The following is a 20277-nucleotide window of genomic DNA, read 5'->3' as shown; positions in this document are numbered from 1 at the left end:
CACTCGACTGACTCTACTTAGTCACAAAATGAAAACCCAATGTAAACAACAGGTCAAGAAGGTGAAGTATACTTAGTGGTAATGAAAACAAAGTCTTAAGTGATCCATACCACAGCCTAGTGGCACAACTTAAAGGCTGAGAAAAAGGTTTCTAAATGTTCTATGTTTGCTGACACTTATAATTTCAAAGGCAACATCAAGGTTCCTTAAGCTGGGGCAGCGTGGGGAGGGAATATACCTGAACAAAGTACGTAAGCCAGAATGACTGTGGCTGGCTTTCCTGAGCATACCTCACTGAGAAGCTAAAAGGCAGGGTGTATTTACCTGTATTTTACCTTATTTTACCTTATTTTACCTGTATTTTACCTGCAGAAGGACAGAAATTCCTGGAAAACACAGGCAGGAAAGGGGGGCAAACCAGACTGATAGAGGGGTTCTGTTGTGTTGTCTGAACTCAGATGCTTGCGTGGGGAGAGGGACTGGGACAAGTACTTAAAACAGCAGGTGGAGGTTTGATGCAGACAGCACGACTAGTCATTAATAACACTAAAAGGTGTAGTAATTCGAGAGGTATCTTAAGTATTGCTAGTGTCTAGACAGTAACTTGGGATCACGTTTCTGTTTTTCTTCCCTGTTCTTCTACTACTGTAATTTCAGACAAGATGTTTAAGAGGTTACTTCAAATCCCTTTTAGTTCTTCCTGTGCAACTTGAGGCATCCTGACCCAGTATTGGCACTGCTGGCCAGTCCTGCATCTCAGTCCAGCAACTAGACGCACGATTCAGTCAACAAAAGGTTGCACTTTTCACCCCAAGCTCTTCTAGTCCTTTTCACCTCGCCTCTTAAGAGAGTAGTGCAACCTGAGTATCTCTCAGGTCCCTCAAATTCACAGGGAACTTGCCAAGAACCAAATGCAATAGTTCTCTAAAGTCTTCACTTCAGAGTAAACTTACATATGAAACTAAATAACACATGCTTTCACCTCATGAAAAAAAACAAAACACCACCAAAAAAAAAAATTGTCTTAGGGAAAAAAAAAGCAACCATAGGTCTAAAAATGAAGAATATGTTCAACCAACCTTGACGGCTCAAGACTATGTCTAGCATTTCATAAGCTTTACGTTCCCTCTGAATCCAGGTATTAGTCTAGTGAGCACGCTACGCTCAGCCTGAACACGCTCTCTTAATTTGCTGGATTATACTCAATTACATACCACTTTTTTAATTCTACTCTCTTGTAGGGTTTGATCAGTTTGCAGCTGAAAGCAAATGAACCAAGCAGGCACAGAGAGCCGAGCCTGGGCTCTGCTGCTGGGTGGTCTGTCGGGCTCAAAGACACAGGGAGCGCAGAGCACTGTGGTTCTTTATAATCCATGTTGTCTGAAAATTAAAGCCACTAGGAAGTCTTTTTATGGAAACAGCTATCAAAATCTACTAAACTCATCTCTTTCTCTGGCCACGTTTAGTCATAAAAATAAAGGGGAAGATCCACCCTAAAGCAAGTGACTTTGAGCCAAATCCCATTGTCTTTCCCATGCAGAATGAAGGCAGCCTGAAGTGATTACAGTGGAACCGATGACAATACCCACTTGTGCAGCTGGCAACAGAATTTAGTGCCCTGCATCTAACAGAACATTTTTGAAAGTTTTAAAAGCATCTAGAGATGAGCTAGGATTCTTTTGTACGACAGACATTTGCAACATACATAATGCACCAACATATAAAAAGCCACCCCTATGACCTCCATTTGCCAAACCATAGTTGTTCTCTTTGTTTCTTTTTTCCTTCTTGTCTTTGAAATAAATATGACAGAGCTGAAACCTTGCGAACATCAGTGAATATTAACTTGTCTATTTATGGAAGACCACCAGTATTTCAAACATCACCTTCCTGCCCCACTAGATGCAATGTTGAAAATACCCTGAGGATAAAAGTACAGTTTAATTTCTGCTTACAGCTGCTGGTGCTGGCAAATCCAGCTGGGGGAACAGATTTATAAAACAAAATATTTTTAGAAATGGTCCTGAGCATTCACTTACACACATCATCTAGGCTACCAAACATCTGTCATGATGTAACAACAATTCAGTACTTGCAGACCATAGGGTCATTCAAAGCGATGACCTGGATAGTGCATTTTAACCTCCTGCCTGCATATTATGAGAGTCTATAGACCCAAAGGTTCTAAGTAATTAATGAAGGCACCTGTGCTGTTGGTACACTTGTGACATAAGTCTGCAAATCAAAAATGATAAAATCATTGACTCAGTATTTAGCACTTCTACGTCGGTCTCCTTGAGGTATCCCACCCTTTAACAGCATATGCAATAATTCCATGCGATTTCACAAAAGCATCACACAAAGATCATTTGTGCTGTCATTTATACAGATCGAGCATGTCTCAACAGTGTGGTCACAACCAGTAACAGGGAAGATGGAGTGACTCTTGCACATTCCATGCTTTAGACAGTGTTGGCAAGAAATTCATTAAATGAGGCAGTTCCACAGATCGCGCACACATGTGTGTGTGGTTTTATGTCCTCACCTGGACTCCTTTTGAGTGATGGCAAGGTAGATTTCCCACGAACTCTCTTCAGGAATTGCTCCATGTGGTATCAGCAAACTGACTCCTACAAAAGAGCAAAGGCAGAACTTACCTTTGGGAAAGGCACTAGGTGTCAAGAACAATGCGCAACTGGCCTCTGATTTACAAGACCCAGAAAGGCCATCTACTAGAGCAGAAGAACGCTCCTCTGAAATAGTGTTTCTGACTACAACGTTATCAGATGAGAGGAAAAAAGGTTATTAATATGGTCCAAATAGTTATTAACATTTAACTGTCTTAGAGCCTGGAATTCTATAGATTCATAAGCCTAAAAACTTCTTGCTCCAACAGAGCTCTTAAGCGGTTACTTCCCATTCTTTTGTGTCCCTAAATGACACTGGATTCATAGTCGAGATGTTACTGAAGGCTTCTCTTCGTCCTTGGGTACAGGCAGACTTCTTTGTCTACTTCACCACTTGCACAAAAAGGAATAATGTATGGAAACAAAAGGTAACATCAGCTGCTTAGTTAAGGCTCCCAGCAAAAGTATCCGACATCAGGAATTTTATTTAGCGTGATATGAACATAGTAATGTAGTGCAATATCCTGCAGGACTATGATTTTAACATCTTTTATTTGATTCTAATTTCATGCCGTATGTTTTCGGCTAATTTAACAAACAATTTCTTAAGTCTAAAATATCTCTCCCGAAACTCTGAAGTCGCAAAACAAACTCTACTTCTTACAGAATGCAAATTGAGCTTCTCTGCTGTGATGTTTCAGTGCATAGCCCAATCTTGAAATGCCAGTTGACTTTGAAGTGCCCCACTATGGAAATCTGTCAAGCTATTAAGCTAAAAGAAAGAGAAAACCAGAAAGCCAGGAGTAAATGCTAATGAGAGCCACACCAGAGTTTTCACGGAGAGCGGAAGCTATTCTCCAGAGACGTCTGTTTGTTAGATGCTGCAGACTTCAGTAACATAATGAAGTCTGACAATGTTAACGCAGTCAGATGTTGATGCATGTAGATTCTGCTTTGAATATGACCCCATTATATAAGATGCTGATCCAATATCAACCTCCTTCCTGGGGAGCCCTTCTTTTGGATCAGGATCCAAGTAAGCAAAAGCTTTGATTAATATGACTTTCATGCTGAAGACATCAAGAGAGGCAGCAATTTATAACAGTTCAAATAGGCATAATGCCTCTTTACTACTCATCCCAAGCTTTCTTCTGATCAGTCATCTCCTGTGTGGGCAACATGCTCTACTTCCCAAAATTTGTATTACGGGAGACCTATTTTTTCTCCCCCCTACCCCCCCCCCCCCCCCTTTTTTAAAAAAAACTTATAGAACACTACATCAGAAAAGATAAGTTTAATCTAGAATTATTTTATATGCTTTTAATGAGAAAGGATCTACCCACCTGTGTTTGGAACCACTAAACGGCCACCCAGGTGTCCAAAAATGGCAGTTGTCTTCAGCTCACTTGTTGTTGAAATAGAAGACAGGTTCTGAATATACGTCGCCTTGTTTCTAGCCTGTATCGTACCAAAAGCTCTATTATTCCCATGAGGAAAAGTTCCAGAATGCGCCTTTCCATGATACTCAGCCCTCTCTGTCACCCCTAGGGACACCATGAATGAACTCTGAACTTTGACTTTGATGTCTGACAGTGGGTTGAACAGTGAAGACTCTGTCATCAGCTCCTTGTCCATGGGATCCTGCAGGCAGATGGGCCCGCTGTACGTTCTGCTCACGGTCAGGTCAGGCTGCATGGAGGAGTTCAAAAGCAGGGAGTTACCTGGCAGAACGAAGCAGATCAGGGCGTCAGTTACGGCACTGAGATATTAAATCAGAAATCTCTTTCTGACCTCTGCACCGTCTTCTTTTTGACTTGCTCTTCCTGATAGCTCAGGGCTCAAAATCACAGAAGGCAATGTTGAAAAAATGGATGAAATGATGCTCTAGAACTAACGGGTACTTGATCACTATGTTTTCACACTTCAGGCAACTCCAGAGTGCACGAATCCAGGAATGAACTTGCTTTTTGTTTTGGACTCAGGTTTGTGTGTATGCCTTTTTTTTTTTTTTTTTTAACATTAAAACACATTGGGTGAATACATGTCTTCCTGCAGACTTTCCTTGAGCTTACACAAAACCATAGCTTCGTGCCTGAGGGAAACCGGCTTGAAAAGAAAGTGGGACAAGAATGATGTAGGAAAAATTATCCATTTTGGAGCATTTTAGCTCAGAAAACACTCTAAAAAAAACAAAGGAATGGATATCAGATTTAAGGCCTGAATCCTTTAGCTGGTTTGACCTTTTTTTTGTTTGTTTTTGTGGTTGGTTTTTTTTTTTTTTTGGTGGTGTTAGTTTTGTTTGTTTGGTTCTTAGTAAATAAAAGCTTTCTGAAGTAACTAATTTTCTGGAAATTATCTGTGCTGTATCCTTGAAAATCTGATCACTTTAAGGGACTGCAGGCTGGGTTGCTAACATTATAAATATACTTCTCTGAAGAACAAAATTTGGGTCACACTAATCCGTTGTTCATATGTCAGGATTGTGCTCTCTTTTCTCAGCAAACTGAACAGAGAAATGGCCTTTTTTCAGCTGAATTGTTTTGTTTACAAATGCTTTTACTTAGAAAACCCACAGACAGAGAACCCAAAGTGAGTGAAACTGAGCTAACAGCATCCTGGCATGAGAGAAGTTAGCCTGCTCAGGCATTTTCAGAGCATCCAGAACTAACGTTTTTGAACCATTAAGTCAAACAAACAATTCTCCAGACTCAAAACAAGACTTTCAAGGCAAACTGAACAGCAAAGGAAAAAGTTGCTATTTGAGGCAGTCATTGAGAATTACATGACTCCGATTGAAGGCTTAGATTTTTAAATGAATGAGTAAACATCCTTCGAACATCCTTGTCTACCAAGCCCTTTTTCCAATTTCTTGCAACTTATTCCTGGCAAGGAACGTCTCCCAGAAAATAAAGTCACTGTCAAAACAACAACAACAAAAAACTTGCACAAAACAAACTCTGCAACATATTTTACTTCTCTGAAGAGAGAAGAGACATGGGGATACTTCCACACTCCACCAACACACCCATCCACTCACAGTAAGGCAGGTCTCTATGTTAGAATGTCAGTACAGGATTAAAGAGACGTATCATTTAAAGGTAATCAACATTTGTATCCCTCCCCACCTTTCTGACCAAAGGAAATAATATTCCAGAAAACATCTGAGTGCTGCTTTTATTAAAAATAATTATTTCTTCCATATTTTATTGTATTGTGACTTTTTGAAGTTTGGGTTTGTTTTTTTTTAAAAAAAAAATCAATACACATTTACACACATTTATTTCCCACAGACCTCAGAACGCGGGTGTTTGCACGCTAACAGCAGCTTATAAAAATACTTAAAAGTTGTGTTTGTCAAATTAACAGTTAAAAACTAATCACTTTTACTGCAGCAAAGAAAATAGGAGATCTGTAACTGAATAGGAAGGAACTACAGGCATGCGCTCTGGGTTTCTTTGAATTTGGTTGAGCTTTTTCTAAGTCACAAATGTCAGCGTGGAAGAAGCTAGTGACAGTATTTCTAAAGCACTTAGAGTGTGGTCAGGAAAGATTATGTGTTTGTCCAAGTTGCCATGAGAGATCAGTAGCAGAGACAGTACGAGACAGCTCTAACCACCAGATCGTGCTCCGTGCGCTGCGGCTGCCCCTTCCCTGGCTGCCAACGCATCTGCTCAGCAATAAGCCGCGATGCCTTCCCACCGCCAGGCAGAGCAGGGGCTCAGTATCTCTGGGCAGTAGGAGCTCTGGAGAGAAGAAAATGAAATCACAACACTAACCTTGTCTGACTGTTTTAAAATTAAATGTCTGGAAGCCTCCTGTCAGTGCAGATGAATCAATCACATCGACGCCGTACTCACTCTGACTCCGTCTGTAAAGGGTGACGCCAACCACCAGCACAGCCACAGCAATGACTGCTGCTCCCAGGCCGGAGTACAGGGCAATGTCACTGGCGGTCTCAATATCTGAAAGGAGAGAGAGCGGGTACCACGTCAGCAGCGCTCACGAGGCCGTTCTGGCTGGCCGTGAGCAGAGGTGATTGTATGAGGCTCCAGATGTGGCCAGGGAAGTAACGCTTGGAACAGAAATGTGGAGCAGATCACAGCAGGATAGTGGAGCACAAAGGAACACTGAAAAGCAAGCACTGAAAGCATGAGCAAATTTCCTGCTGCATCACTCCGTACGGGCGAGCATACGTTGTTTCAGGGATTGCATCACGGTCTTTACAGTTGTTTGTTTTTTGTTTGGGTTTTTTTGGGGGGGTGGTGGTGGTGGTGGTTTTTTTTTGGTTTTGTTTTGGTTTTTTTTTTTTAAATGGGGGAGTTGGACTGGTAGCAGTCAGGAGCAGAGCACTTGCCACTGAACCGCCTTCTGTCTCAGCAGCACACCCTGCTAGCTCGGGCTCCTTGCAGAGATGCGCCATCGTTTCCCATTCCAGCCTGGTGGAGATCGTCACGGTCCCTTAAAGGGAGGACATGGGACAACTGCCGCTAGGGAGGGCTGCTTTGGCTATCGGCACAAGTCTCAGCTATTGCCGGCTTCCAGGGACATGCAAGGTTTAAGTCTAAATTCTGGAGCTAAATCCAGGAGACCATGAATCCCCTGAAAAAATCGTAGTGAAGGTTTCCATGCCCCCCTCTTTATTTTCTGTGTGAGCTTTAGTATAAGAAGAAACAGTCCATCCTCTCCGCTCAGAGAGGGGCCGATTAGATCCCATGTACTTTCTCAGACTCCTCAAGCATCTTCAGTCTTTAAAAACAGGTTGGAAACCAAACCTTCCCCGTGACTGCACCCATGCATGCATTAAGCTTACAACCCAGTTTTCCAAGACTTCAGACTTTTACAGCAGAGAAAAAGAATTCATTGCTTTGAAAGAATGAATCCAAATGAAACCTGCAATATTATGTAATTGAATTATCCAGTCCTGCTATTCTAGATCTTCAGGGACTTGGGACCACGTACCATGAAATTAAATTACTTGGCAAGTACACTTAGTGGGTCCTTAGATAGTTCCCTTAATGCCAACCTCCAGTTTAGAGGAAGAGATAATCATGTACTCACCCTATACATCATCTGTTATCCTACTATGCGGTGCTTCTGCTGTCAAGTGAGAAGCACTTGGTACAGAGAGTGCATTTATTTATAATGAATGACAGTGACAAAAAATAACTAGGAAATCCAGACTACTCAATATCGGTAAATAAACTGCAATGTACAGAAACAGGGTAAGAAGTTAAATTCGGCATTTAATAAATAGCCAATTACTGAAATTACTTAATTAGTATTTGAGAGGAGGCTTCTGTTGTGCGTATGTTTTTCTGCAGAATTTCAGATAACTTAATTTTAGCTGAATTTTTAAAATGAACGTGAAACTTCAGACCATTGAGATGAAAGAAATGAGTACCTATGGGCAGCATCAGAAAAGCTAATTTTCCTGGCTCACCAGTTTCTTACGTAAATGAGATGTCTGGCAAGTAACAATCCCAGCAGCTGAACTGCCCAGGAGGGCGTGCGGGCTGCCAGCGGCGGTGGCCGAGTACCAACTGCTCTGACAGGAGCGAGATGCCGTATGAATTGCGGCGACGAGGAAACCCAGCGTGTAAACAGTGCTTTAAGTGGGCTGGAGCACATGGGAGATTTGCTGAGAATAAGGCAATGTCACTGGTTTTTGTTGTGTGGTTTTTTTTTTTTTTTTTTTTTTTTTTTTTTTTTTTGGAGTTGGGCAGTTGAATCAAAATTAAAATAAACAGTTTGGCTCAAACATCCCTAATAGAAAACACCCTTTCCATCCCCATTCTCTAACCACTCCCAGTCAACCCCAAATACAACAACACTCCAACACCACATTCAACCCCAAAAAGACATTTTGAAATCTATGCTAGAACCGCTGTTTAGCCCAGAAAATACTTCTACAAAATTCTGTTGAATTTTCAAATAACCTCATACTGCAAAAGTTTTCCATTTTTAACATGTTTAGGATGTGCTGAGAAGGAGAGAAAAAAATAAATCACAAAGTTTCCATGCAAATACCAGCTTTCAGAAGAAATCCATCTTCTGTGGCATGTCACAAGTAATCACAATAGAATACACTTGTAAGTAGCTCTTATCCAACTTCTTAGAACATTACGATTGCCGCACAGTTCTACTAAAATTACTAGAGAAAAAGACTTTCTGAAGCTTCCCCCCCTGATTTTTCCATGAGATGCCCCCTTGAAAAATGTTGTAAAGAGAATTGCAAGCATTTGAGGTTCAGATTTAGGAATTCTACAAAGCACGCCAGTAGCTGACAATGTAAATGCACTAGACCAACCGTGGGAGATGCCCATGTTCTCCCACGCCAGATGGAAGAAGCAAACGCAAAGACAGGCCAGGCAGGTGGACGGGCCGTGCCACCACCAGCCTGGGACAACCCGCCCCGCTGCCCAAGGGCCTCTGGCACATGGGGCTCCCTCCAGCCTACTCTCGGATCAGGTGCAGAAGGAAAAGTACAGACATTAATGGCATTTCTCTTTCTTCCAATTGTCTGTTCCCAAGCTATATCGTTGTTACAGGGAATCAATTATCAAACTCTGCTGTTAACTTAATTTTTGTGGGTAATTAGTACAATGAGTAAGCCAAGAGGAGGAATGTTCTGTATCTCTGGTGGTAGAGGAAACCTAAGAGCAAGTGGGTTCTTCTCCTTTCCAGAGGGCCGTAGTGAGCTGATAGTTACTTCACCATAAACCACCTTTAGGTCTTCCATTTTGATCACTACTTTAAAACAGAAAAGTGCTGCAAATTTGAATTACCTCTTCTACCTTCCTCAGAAAATAAATTATGAAGTCTGAAACATGCAGAAATAACCTTTCAGTAAAAAATTACTGCATAGTGGCAACAGGTAGGAAATATAGGAGTTGATCTTTCCCTATCAAAACCAGAACATAAAACACACCTCAAGTTCTCACCTGTAACTGCAATGTATTACTCTAAATCTGCTTAAATAGTTTAGCTTCTTCTTTTCAATTGCTTCAGGTGTCAGGTAATTTAAGTTTCATACTTTTACAAATGTACAACACTTGCACACAGGGGTACGAGATGAGAGCAAGAATACAGAATTTTAAAAAATGAGAACAGTCCAACTCAAGCAAAATTTTTCTGGAGAGAATTTTGTTTTCAGTGACTACACTTAAGTATCCCTAGAACTTGAATTTGACACTTTTCTATAAATTGTATTATTAAAAACTCTTACAGTAATTCTTTCCAAATTATCTTTAATAAAACGGTCATTGTTCTGTTTCCTAGAAGAACTGGAAGAGTTATTCAAGTGCTCCCATAACTATTCCATTGCACGGGGAAAAAAATTGCCCACAAACCCAAAGTAACTATTTGAGAGGAAAAGGATATCCTTTTCAGAATTCAGGAGATTTTTAAATAGCTTTATTTTAAAAGAGTAAAACAAGAGTGACATGGTGTTCCTTTTCCTTTGAATTGTGCCTATGGAATACAACTGCTTAAGAAAGTGGACTTGCATTTTTTTTAGGATGTTAGTATTTCTTTAGAAGCAAATACTGGGTTTTTTGAAGTAATTTTAATCTTGTCACCTTTCTGTCTTTTCTTATGGATAATTCCTTTTATGGAAGACTAAAAGAAAGTAAGAAAAGCATGGCAGATTTGGAGAACGGGGTAATTTTCTGCTTTTATTTTTTCCCAGAAGGGAACAAAGTGAAAAACAAACAAACTAAAAAAGAAAACATTTATAGTCAACCAATTACTATTTAATGAACTGTATCCTCCCAGCCCAGAGGAGGTAGGGACTCTCATAAAGCACTACGATTTTTATACATTTCAGTTACAGGATACGTGTTTGTGGTAACTGTAGCCTATATTTCACTCCACCTCCTGACACTGTTACACAACATTTATTGAAAGCACATTTGATGGTAATGAAGTTTCTATTAACTATGATTAAGTTTCATAAAGCACCTGAAGATAATTTAAGATGTGCAGGAGCAGAAAATGAAACATTTGGTTTAGTACATTAGGAAACATAATTGATTAAATTATCTCATTTACAATAAGTGCTTTCCAGGAGCTATGCAGGGCATACATTTCCCCCCATCTGCCATCAGAGTTTGCTCGGAGATTTGAAAGATTTTTCCAGCTTCCCATCCTCCCCCATGTCCCTGTCACTCTCACTTTCGGTACCCCTTAGCAACTTGAAGTCCATTTCTTCATATCGCCAGTCTTTGAGAACAAGGATCAAAAGTCAGGGAATCACGTAAGAGGTTATTTAGTAGAACAGGCTGTTTCTCAATTATCGTCATAATTGACTTTGATTTTGCATCAGCGATGATTCATGCAGTCTTAAACTAAGTTCCTGTCTTGCTGAGCAGCAACAAGCTGTATTATATGTTTCTAGCCCCACAGTTATAAAGAAACCCTTTAATTCTCCTAGGTATCTCATATGCTTAAATCAATCCCAATAAAGTTACTTTTTTAATAAATCAGAAAATAAAGCGATTTGACTGATACTTTTTCAAGATTCTCTAATTAAATGGAAACTGCACAGATAAACTAAACGATACCAATTGCCTGAGCTAAGTTATGACACACACCAGTTGTATGTGACCAGTTAGGGATGATTCCAGTAAGACAAAGACAAGACAAAATTAAAAACGCTTAAGCAGGCAAGACGGCCACAGCACCTTTTTGAGTATTTACATTTGATTCTGTCTATCCTTAGAAATACTTAAGAACTGGAAATGTAAAGGACAAATACTCTCATGCAAGCGTTCTGTGCGTTTGTAGCTGTTAATGGGTGGTTAACATGCACCTACATGACTACACCGTTTCAGAGCCGAGAGCCTCTAAAAAGTCACGTGCGTTTCACTCACCAAGAGCTGTAGCCACCTGGGACAATAACTATGCTCCTCTACAATTACTATTTTAATTGCATCCCAAATTCGCTGCAATTTGGTTACGTTCCTTTGTAACTAGTTATGGAGTTGTCTGTGGATTACACGGATTTCAACCTGACCAGTTCCTTTACGAGCCTTTACAGAGAGCGGAGGTCGCTGGGATCTGATAACCAGCCAGGCTCCCTCCGAGCCAGTACGAAATTCTGCTGCAGAGCGGTTTGACGCTGCAGCCTGCAGCGTGTGAACTCTAAGGAAATACAGTTCAGATTAGGATCTCCAAATGTTTTTCTAATGATTGAGGGCCCAAGTTCCATAAAATTTCAAATAATCTGATCACCGTATGCCCCTATATCCTGGAGGAGTATGACTTAAACCCTACATATTTTATAATACATAATAGGAGATTCTGTCTTCAAAGACGATACAACCAATTGCATGCATTACTTCTCAGTACAGGTGGATTCTTGTTTTAAGTCCTTCAAAGGAATTAAGCCAAAGAGTCAAAAATCCTCAAATCCTCAAAACTTTGTGTACTGTTTATGGAAAAAAAAAAAGCAATGTCTTTGCTTTAAAACAGAAAGGCCTCACAGAAATTGTGGTTTTGATGAGATTGTCTTTTTTTTTAAACAAAACCCAAAATCTTTCAGTTAGTTAGTTCACTCCAAATGTGCTGCTCTAAGCTAAAATTCCACTGAAATCAATCTAAGACTAAGAAACAAAGAATGCAGGATAGAAGCCCCCCCCAACCAATAAATAAAGGATAAAACCAATAACTATATGCTCTTTACAGGGTAAAAGAATAGAAACACCCTTTACCCGTTGATAAATGGAGGCCAATGTGAGCTGAACAAGATCAGAGCGAGCTAGTCCTGGAAACAGATTTGAACCAAGAAAGCCAAACTCCTATATTATATTCTTTTTTTCTAATTACAGGTTCTCAAGAGATCAATTTCAAGGTAAGCATGCCTGTAGAAAGGGCTCCCAGTCAGACACAAATTACTAAAGAATGGTCACTTTTCTATTTTTAGTCTAAAACTTACGATCACAAAGTTGCTATGAAGATGCTTTCAGTAGATGTGAAAGCCTTTCATATAACCTTCGGTTTTATTTATCTCCTAAACAAATAAAACAGAATGGCAGAGAAGATGAGAAAAATCATATTTACAAGAGAAAAAAAAACCAAACGAACTTACTGTGGGATTTTATTTCATGAAGAGGTTTTTTATCTGAGAGAGAGAAAGAGAGAAAGAGAGAGAGAGAGAGTTGCACTTAATAAATTTACATGGAGCATATCTATTTCCCATATCGCTTCTGTCTAGCTCTATAAATGAAACATTTTCTCCTTGTTTGCTGACAATATGAATATTTTATGTTGTCCATATTTTTCCCCTTCATCTTTTTTTTGCCCCCCTAAATCTCTTTCAGGATGCTTCTTTGCAGTAATTTCTCACTTGGTTAATTCAAGTATTTGTTAGCTTTGTTGGACACTTCTATTTAGAATATTATACATCTCAGCAATAAGGACAATACTTTGAAGTGGATCACTTGACAGTTAGGAATTAATTATTTCTTTGTAAGATAGATATACGGAAAGGACACTTAAAAAGTAATTTATAAAATATGAAAATGTACTATATATTCACATCTATGTATCTAAATGTACACCAATAATGACATATGTGTGTGCATATAAAGAATGTACAGCATCAATATACTATGATAGATACACAAATATATTATTAAATAGTTTTTCTACAGTAGTGCATCTCTCAAAAATGATGCTTCTCTGTCTCCCCTGCAATAAGCATTGGGGTTATCGTTATAACCCGGTACCTGAAAAAGCCCCTCCCGTAGCCAAGGGGAGCTGGGGCTGGTGCAGCCCCGCAGCGGGCCCGCGCAGGCTCCAGGTAACGAGCCACTCTCCGCGCCTGTTGGCCCCACGGTCCCGGGGGAACATGCCTGCCGTGCCCGAGACCCTGCACATGAACCCAGGGTCCGAGCGGGGCTGCCCCCCCGCTGCTCCCCGCTACCCCCCGCGCTGGCGGCTCAGGCTCAGGCGTGAGCAGCCTGACTGGGAACTTCCCAGCGCCGTTCGGTGAAAGGTGGTCTGAAGAAAACAACACAACACGTAACTTATTTCTATAAAATTCGACAAAGGCTAGCAGTTCGGCAGAATTATACTAGTCTATTAGACAGAATAAAATGCAGAATATAAATCCTTAAGCAGATAGACTATATCAATTGTAACGAAAATCCCTTTGAGCTGTTCCCTGATTTATCTTTTGGATTTCTTAATGTACGAAGGAGCTGGTACTGGCTACCTCTGGCGGGGTGTGTGCAGGGAGGGTTCTTCTTGAGGTGGTTTTTATTTCTGCTAGGAAATTATGTACATAAACACCAATAGTGTCAGACTTGAGCTCTGCAGTGGAAACAGACACTTCCATGCTGCTGACATAGTGCTATCTACAGAAAACTGCAACAGGATTGAAACGTGTTCGCCACATAAACCGGCGGCATTGCCAGATCCAGCAGCCTCTGGGCAATATTCAGTGTCACGGCTGGTTGAAAAATGGAAAACAAAATTATTTGTGATTTATGATGCATTAGTAAAAACATATTTATAGTTCATCTGCTTCTGGCCTACTTGTTTGTTTCTTTTGGGGGCACTGGAAAAAGAAATCAATAGGTTTTGAAGTTATTACAAAATAACTTTAAAGCAAGGAGATAAAAGTAAAACAAAAACCTCTACAAACCCCTCTCTTTTATTAAGCAAAGAAAAAGCTTTCACCTCTGCAAGACAGAGAGAAATCCACCATGGAAAAAGAGTACTACCGAGATTACTGGTAGGGAATAAACGATGGAAGAGCAAATAAGCAAGAACCTAGTACATTATTATGATTTGGGAATAAAGAACCTGAGAGTAGACCCTGTTTTATCACCATGCCATTTACTGTCTCCAAATTTGAAAATTCAAGCTAATGATTAGTACTTTTTCTGCTAGCTCAGAATCAGGCCTTAGCTTTCCATCCTGGTGTATTACATTCTCACCTTTACTTTCATTTAAGTTCTTATTTGTTAACCGAAGAAATGTTTTGTTTCTATGTTTGCCTCACGAAAGGAACAAAGTTAACAAGTTCTGCCTGACAAATAACCTCCAAGAGATTAGTTTTCTGTAGCACAGTACTGCATTTCCCTCACAATTCCCCATGGGATGAGAAGCGGAGCAGAAAAGGCACGTATTGGAAGGTGAACAGGGGAAAAAGATTTTTAAAAAATAGGGTAATTGCATCAATTCTTATTAGCTGAGAAAACAATTACAGTCCTAAAAATAATTTGACACAAGTATATACATACAGCACAACCTGTAAAGGAGCTATAGTATCGCACTCCAGGACGAAAGAAACAAGAGGAACTTAATACTTCAGTCGATCCGAGTGCCTATGGAAATCCTCCTGCCAGAACCCACACACTGCCTGTCCCTGCCCGCCGCAGCAGCAGCAGGAGACGAGCTTATCTCAGACGCAAAGAACCCACAGCTGGCTGGCTAACGGGGGCAGCGTCCCTGTCGCCAGCCTCGAGCATCCCCTGCTTAGCGCGGCGTGTTCCCTTCCACCCGGTGCTGTTACCTGGGAAGGGTAACACAGACAACATGCTCAACTTCAAATGACACTGGAGTAGATAATTTTTCCACGAAATACCTGGAGATCAGTTTCTGATCGCAACATTAAGTGAAAAATCGCTGGCATGTGCAGCAGAGCGAAACCGTCCATTATATATGTCATTGAATTAATTGTAGAGTTCAGAGTTTCCCTGTCTCCCATCTCGCCTTGTAAAAGGAACAGAAATGCCTCACTCGGTGAGATTTCTGCAGGGAAAATCCAGCAGCAGCAGATTCCATGCCCCACCCCCCCACATTCAGCATAAACTGAGAAATTTTTTTAAAAAATTTTAAATAGTATCAGTTTGATGTCAACATATGGATCCCTAGTAGGTTTAGAAGTTAAATGGCTTTTCGCTTCAGTCATAAAATGTGGGGTTTATTACTTATGCCACTTATCCTTTGTAAAATGATTTTGATAGTTCATTTTCAACACAGAAGTTATGTTTTACAGACTATGTGTTTCGCAGTTGACACTAAGATGATTAAATCTGTGCAAAATTTACTCATATTTTAAAAACTGCTTTTTGTATCTTTTTACCCATAATGATCCATTTCTTTGTTTTACAGGCGGCAAGTTCTTCACACGCATTGTATTAAGAACATTTAAAGTCTATTAAAAGCATTTTAAGTCCCATGTGTAGAAAAGTGATTTGCTTCTGAAAGAGAAAGTTTTTGCTATTCCAGACATTTGTTTTCAGACATACACATCACTTCTGTTTGCACATGGTTGTGCAGAATAGTTATTTTCTTAAAATGGCATCTATAAAGTGATTCTAAATATTGATGAAGATTATTTTTTTTTTTTTTCAGAAAAGACAATGATGAAATCTCATGCTAGTTCAATCGATTTCAACTTGTTGGGGCATTTTTCTTTTTTACTGCAGTGCCATTAGGTAAGTTAGTGGTTCATTACTAACAATATTCTTTGCTCCAGTAGCTGTACAAACTCAAAGCAGAGGGACAGCACCTGATCCAAAGAGCTTGATTTTGCACAAAGCATATGACAGACAATGAAAATAAGGATTAAAAATTTAGGTAGTTATTAAAACTCAGCTAGTTGCCATGTTGTAACTATTCCAATAACTCATCTATCAAATAATTAGCCCATGTGATACAATAGCTTGTTGTTGATACAACAGCGCTCAGAAACCAGACTGTACCTGAAAGCAGCTGTGCTACAAGGACTCGAGGAGTGTCAGTGGTTTCCCCCACGGAACGAAGCCATCGCCATCAAGTAAAATGCGCATCGTCGACTCTCAGTGCTTAAACCACCACAGCTCTTCCCCAGGCCGAGCGCTCCCTTCAGGCTACCAAAATAACCATCACACCGTATTTGTTCCTCTACCTCTAAAGCGCAAGTGCAGCGTGGAAGGTGACAGCACTGAGATGCAACTACCCGACAGGAAAGGCTGCTGCTCTCCAGGGTGGACAGGTGATCTTTACCGGTTTTTTTTCGTGGAAGCAGTGCCCTGAATAGGGCCACCTCTCATTAACTGCTGAGAACCACAGAAGGAGCAACTAGATGGTAAGTCAACCCATGGCTGTCACAAGTAACGGTGACTGTGCAGACATCAGCTGCATCTTGTCATGCCCCTTTCAGCATATCCTTCTGACTGCCTTCCAATGGATATGCTAATCTGCACACATGAATGGATTCTGGATTTATGAAACCATCTGCAGGGAAGGGTGTTCATTTAATGTATAGGAAGGAGAAAGACCTCACAAAACATCATGTGATCACCACATTGGTCCTCAAAAGCGGAATGAATCGCAGCGCTTACAAATTCTCACTAGTTTTTCTTGTCCTTTTGAATACTGAGGCTTGTCTGCCCAGCACCTTGGAGCTGGAGAGCTGGTGCTGTTAACCCTGGAAACTTTTAAGTAGTTAGAGCCATATAGCAAGGCTGCTGGGTATCCCCTCCCTCCAAACCCAAACAAAGTCTTACTTAATGTCTCAGCTGAGGTACACATGTTTCTGAAGCCTGAATAAATATACAGGATACTGTCTGCCATTAAGAATGCCTTTAAATCTCAGGGCAAAGAAGGGAGTTCATTTTGTTTAGAAAATTATTTTCCTCATCTCACCAGATGTACTCCACTGAGGAACTGGCTGGGCACAGTGGCTGCTCCTTTCTCACTGAAGCTGCCAGCCAGTGTGAGGAGGGTGCACGTGGGGGAAGGCCAGAGGCACGCACACCCCTGTGAACGCCTGTGTGGTGGTTAGGAGCACAAGGCTTGGGATTTATAGCCATATTCCTCTGTTGCGTGCACCATGGTGGAAGAAGAAAATGACTGCTGGGCATAACATGAACACATATATGCAAAAGATCATGAAGGAAGGGTAATGCAGTACTGTGGAAACAAACAAAGAGGACCACTTAAACAGAAGATTAAAGTAGACATGTCAGTTTACATCTCTCAGCCCCAGCATTCCTGATTGCTCCCGTGGCTGCCATTTCATCGCTAAAAAACGATGAGGTGGACGGTATCACTCTATGAACAGGGAGCAGCATTCAGTGCAGGAACAAACTTGCAAATTTCTTGTTCCTTTTGAGATTCTGCAGCCGTCCCGGGTATTCTGCGACTGTGCAGCTGCAGGGCTGATTTTCTTGGCTCCTGGTTTTTCGCTTATAGTAGCAACTACCAAATGCCAGATGCTTTCCAGACATTTATGATGGGCAAATCCTTTCACAGGGAACTCACCACGAAGTAGATTTGCCTTTATTTAACTTCTGTGTTCAAGACAAGAAATGCAGCAAACTTCCATCTTAAAAACCTCTTGCACCAAGAATATCTGTGTTGGTGCTTTGCCAGTTTACTTGGAAGAAAAGGTAGAAGGCTAAGTAGTACATTCTGTGAAATATGTTGCAGCAGATGGCTGTAATTACACATTGCAAAAAACCTTTATTTGGATTTTTAGAATCATCTGATAATTAATAGGTAAAGTATGTGCTACACAAATCCAGTGACTCAGAAACCACTGTGAATTTCAAACTTCACATATGCAACCCTCTGAAAAAGATCTATTTTTTCCACAGTAACATTTTGGCCAGAAGAGCTCTCCTCACATGGCTGTGTGGCCGATATGCCACATTACCTGGATTACAGTACACGTTTTAGGCTGTACCTCCTAAATCCAGTTCAGTGCTACCTGTTACTCACCTTGAATGCAAAGCCCTTCAGTGCAATTCTCTGACTCTTGACTCAAGCCCTCGCAGTACTTTCCTCCGTTTCTTGGAGGCGGCGCGATACATTCCCGAACTCTCAGATGCTCGCATTCTGGGCTGCACACAGACCACTCGCTCCACACCTCCCAGTTTCCATCCACTAAATGGGGAGGAAGGAAACACAAGCATCATCACTCACGTCAGCTGGTGTAGTGAAGAGGTCCTACCAACAACGCTTGTTTCATGTTCCTCCTCAGGTCCCAGCAAGTAAAACGAAGTATAATTCCCAGGAGAAATAACTACAGTTTTATCAGATGTGAAGTTAAAATCTAGCATTAGAACATACCACCTCAGGCATGCAATATGGAAGCTTTTAAAATAGCACCAGGATAGAACATTCTGCAAATACAGTCAATTAAAACTGCAGGAGGAAACACTTCCTTTGCCACCCAGTCATTAGCTCCTATGTTTCAACACAAATTCTACCTTAAAACAGGCTGATGTAGAGAGCCCACACATTTTCCTACCAGAGAAATGATGCTGACATTTAAAAAAGCAGGAGCATAGCTGGCCTTGTAGGCTGCTGGCTAATGCCCTGAGCAACACAGCGGATCGGTATGTTGCTTTGCTGACTGGTATTTACAGCTGTCTCTGACCCCGTCCCAAATGAGAAGGGTTCCCACAGTTCCCTTTCTTTTTCATGCATAAATCTGATTGAAGGACAGCGAGATGAACACAGAGACATATAAATGTAATACTAAGTTCTTTAAATCCCAGTTCAGGACACGTTGCATCTAAAAACTAATAAAAGCTAGAAGAGAGATTTGCCAGAATCCAGACAAGTTACGCAGTGACCACAGGCAAATGTAAGTCTCTTAAAACATACATACATACTGTTTTCAGCTGTATATGCAAAACACCAATTCCAAATCAGGTAAGGGAGGTTTCAGGTGAACAAAGGAAATGTACAGCGTCCAGGGATGTAACACCAGCCTCCACAAATACCATAAGCTCGCTTTCCAAAGGTTAATCTACTTGCAAGCTAAAGAGCACTTTTTAAGTCAAGTTCTCAGCTTAGGCTTCTATGTTTCTCTTTCTAGCGTTACTAACATCACCTCCCCTCTCCCCATACCCCCACCCACTTAGATGATTTTTCACATTACATCGGTTGCTGTTTTGTTACGAGTATTTCATTAGCTTCAGTGTAAGTTAAAGCACCGACAAAGCGCTGGCAGATGAGGCCACAGGTGCTTGTCCCTACTGCTCAGGCCCTGCACTAGGCTCTGAGCTGTAGACTCAACAAGGATGCGAAGTATTTCCAATTTCCTTTTTGACCTCAGTGGGCTCTTCAAAGCACAATTGTCTACCTGGCATGTCAGACTGAAAGAGCTCTCCCTTAAGCGTGACATCCAGAGTTATTCCTTAGACTGTGCATATCTCACCAGGGCAAAGAGAAGTGCAGGTAATTTTCTGCACTGACATTCCTTCACAAAACGCGCCTCCGTTGAGTGGAGCAGGGTTGGTGCAGGTCCGCGATCGCTTCTGCCAGCCCCGACCGCACCGCGCGTTGCAGTTTGACCACTCGGTCCACGATGACCAGCCTCCGTTAACTGCAAAACACAAACATGCTTGAGGTTGCGGTGGGTGTGCTGAAAGACATCAGCGAGTCTGACCAGATCATTTCATTCAAAGGCAGAATTTAGTTTTTACATTCTACAGGTAAATTCCAAGCTGAAGTAGAAGCATTGCTGCCTATCAGTACACACCTGCCTAAAGGCCACGGTGTCAAAGAACACAAATGTTTGTTTTGGAAGAGTGATATGCTGAGAAGTGGAATGACTGATAGAGTCTGGGAGGGAGGTAAAAGCAGGCATCTCAATTCTCATAAAATACGTTTTATAGAAATAAAGCTTTATATAAACTTTATT

At 41.1% G+C, this 20277-nt stretch overlaps 1 protein-coding gene across 3 annotated transcripts in view; it reads right to left on the bottom strand.

Annotated features, from left to right (window-relative positions):
* Window positions 1-20277, bottom strand: part of UNC5D (unc-5 netrin receptor D) — a 166359-nt gene that overhangs the window by 29739 nt on the left and 116343 nt on the right. Inside the window, exons 6-12 of one of the 3 annotated variants that reach the window (XM_040618182.1) lie at window positions 19792-19959; window positions 18345-18509; window positions 12715-12747; window positions 8403-8420; window positions 6404-6589; window positions 3971-4348; window positions 2546-2630 (exon numbers count right to left, since the gene is read on the bottom strand). In XM_040618182.1, coding sequence (XP_040474116.1) covers window positions 2546-2630; window positions 3971-4348; window positions 6404-6589; window positions 8403-8420; window positions 12715-12747; window positions 18345-18509; window positions 19792-19959 — 1033 coding nt within the window. The remainder of the gene's footprint in view (window positions 1-2545; window positions 2631-3970; window positions 4349-6403; window positions 6590-8402; window positions 8421-12714; window positions 12748-18344; window positions 18510-19791; window positions 19960-20277) is intronic. The other 2 variants (XM_040618180.1, XM_040618181.1) reach the window with 2 other exon arrangements.

Source organism: Falco naumanni, chromosome 19, assembly GCF_017639655.2.
Source record: "Falco naumanni isolate bFalNau1 chromosome 19, bFalNau1.pat, whole genome shotgun sequence".
NCBI classification, from domain to species: Eukaryota; Metazoa; Chordata; class Aves; order Falconiformes; family Falconidae; genus Falco; species Falco naumanni.
This window is presented reverse-complemented; position numbering and strand designations above follow the sequence as displayed.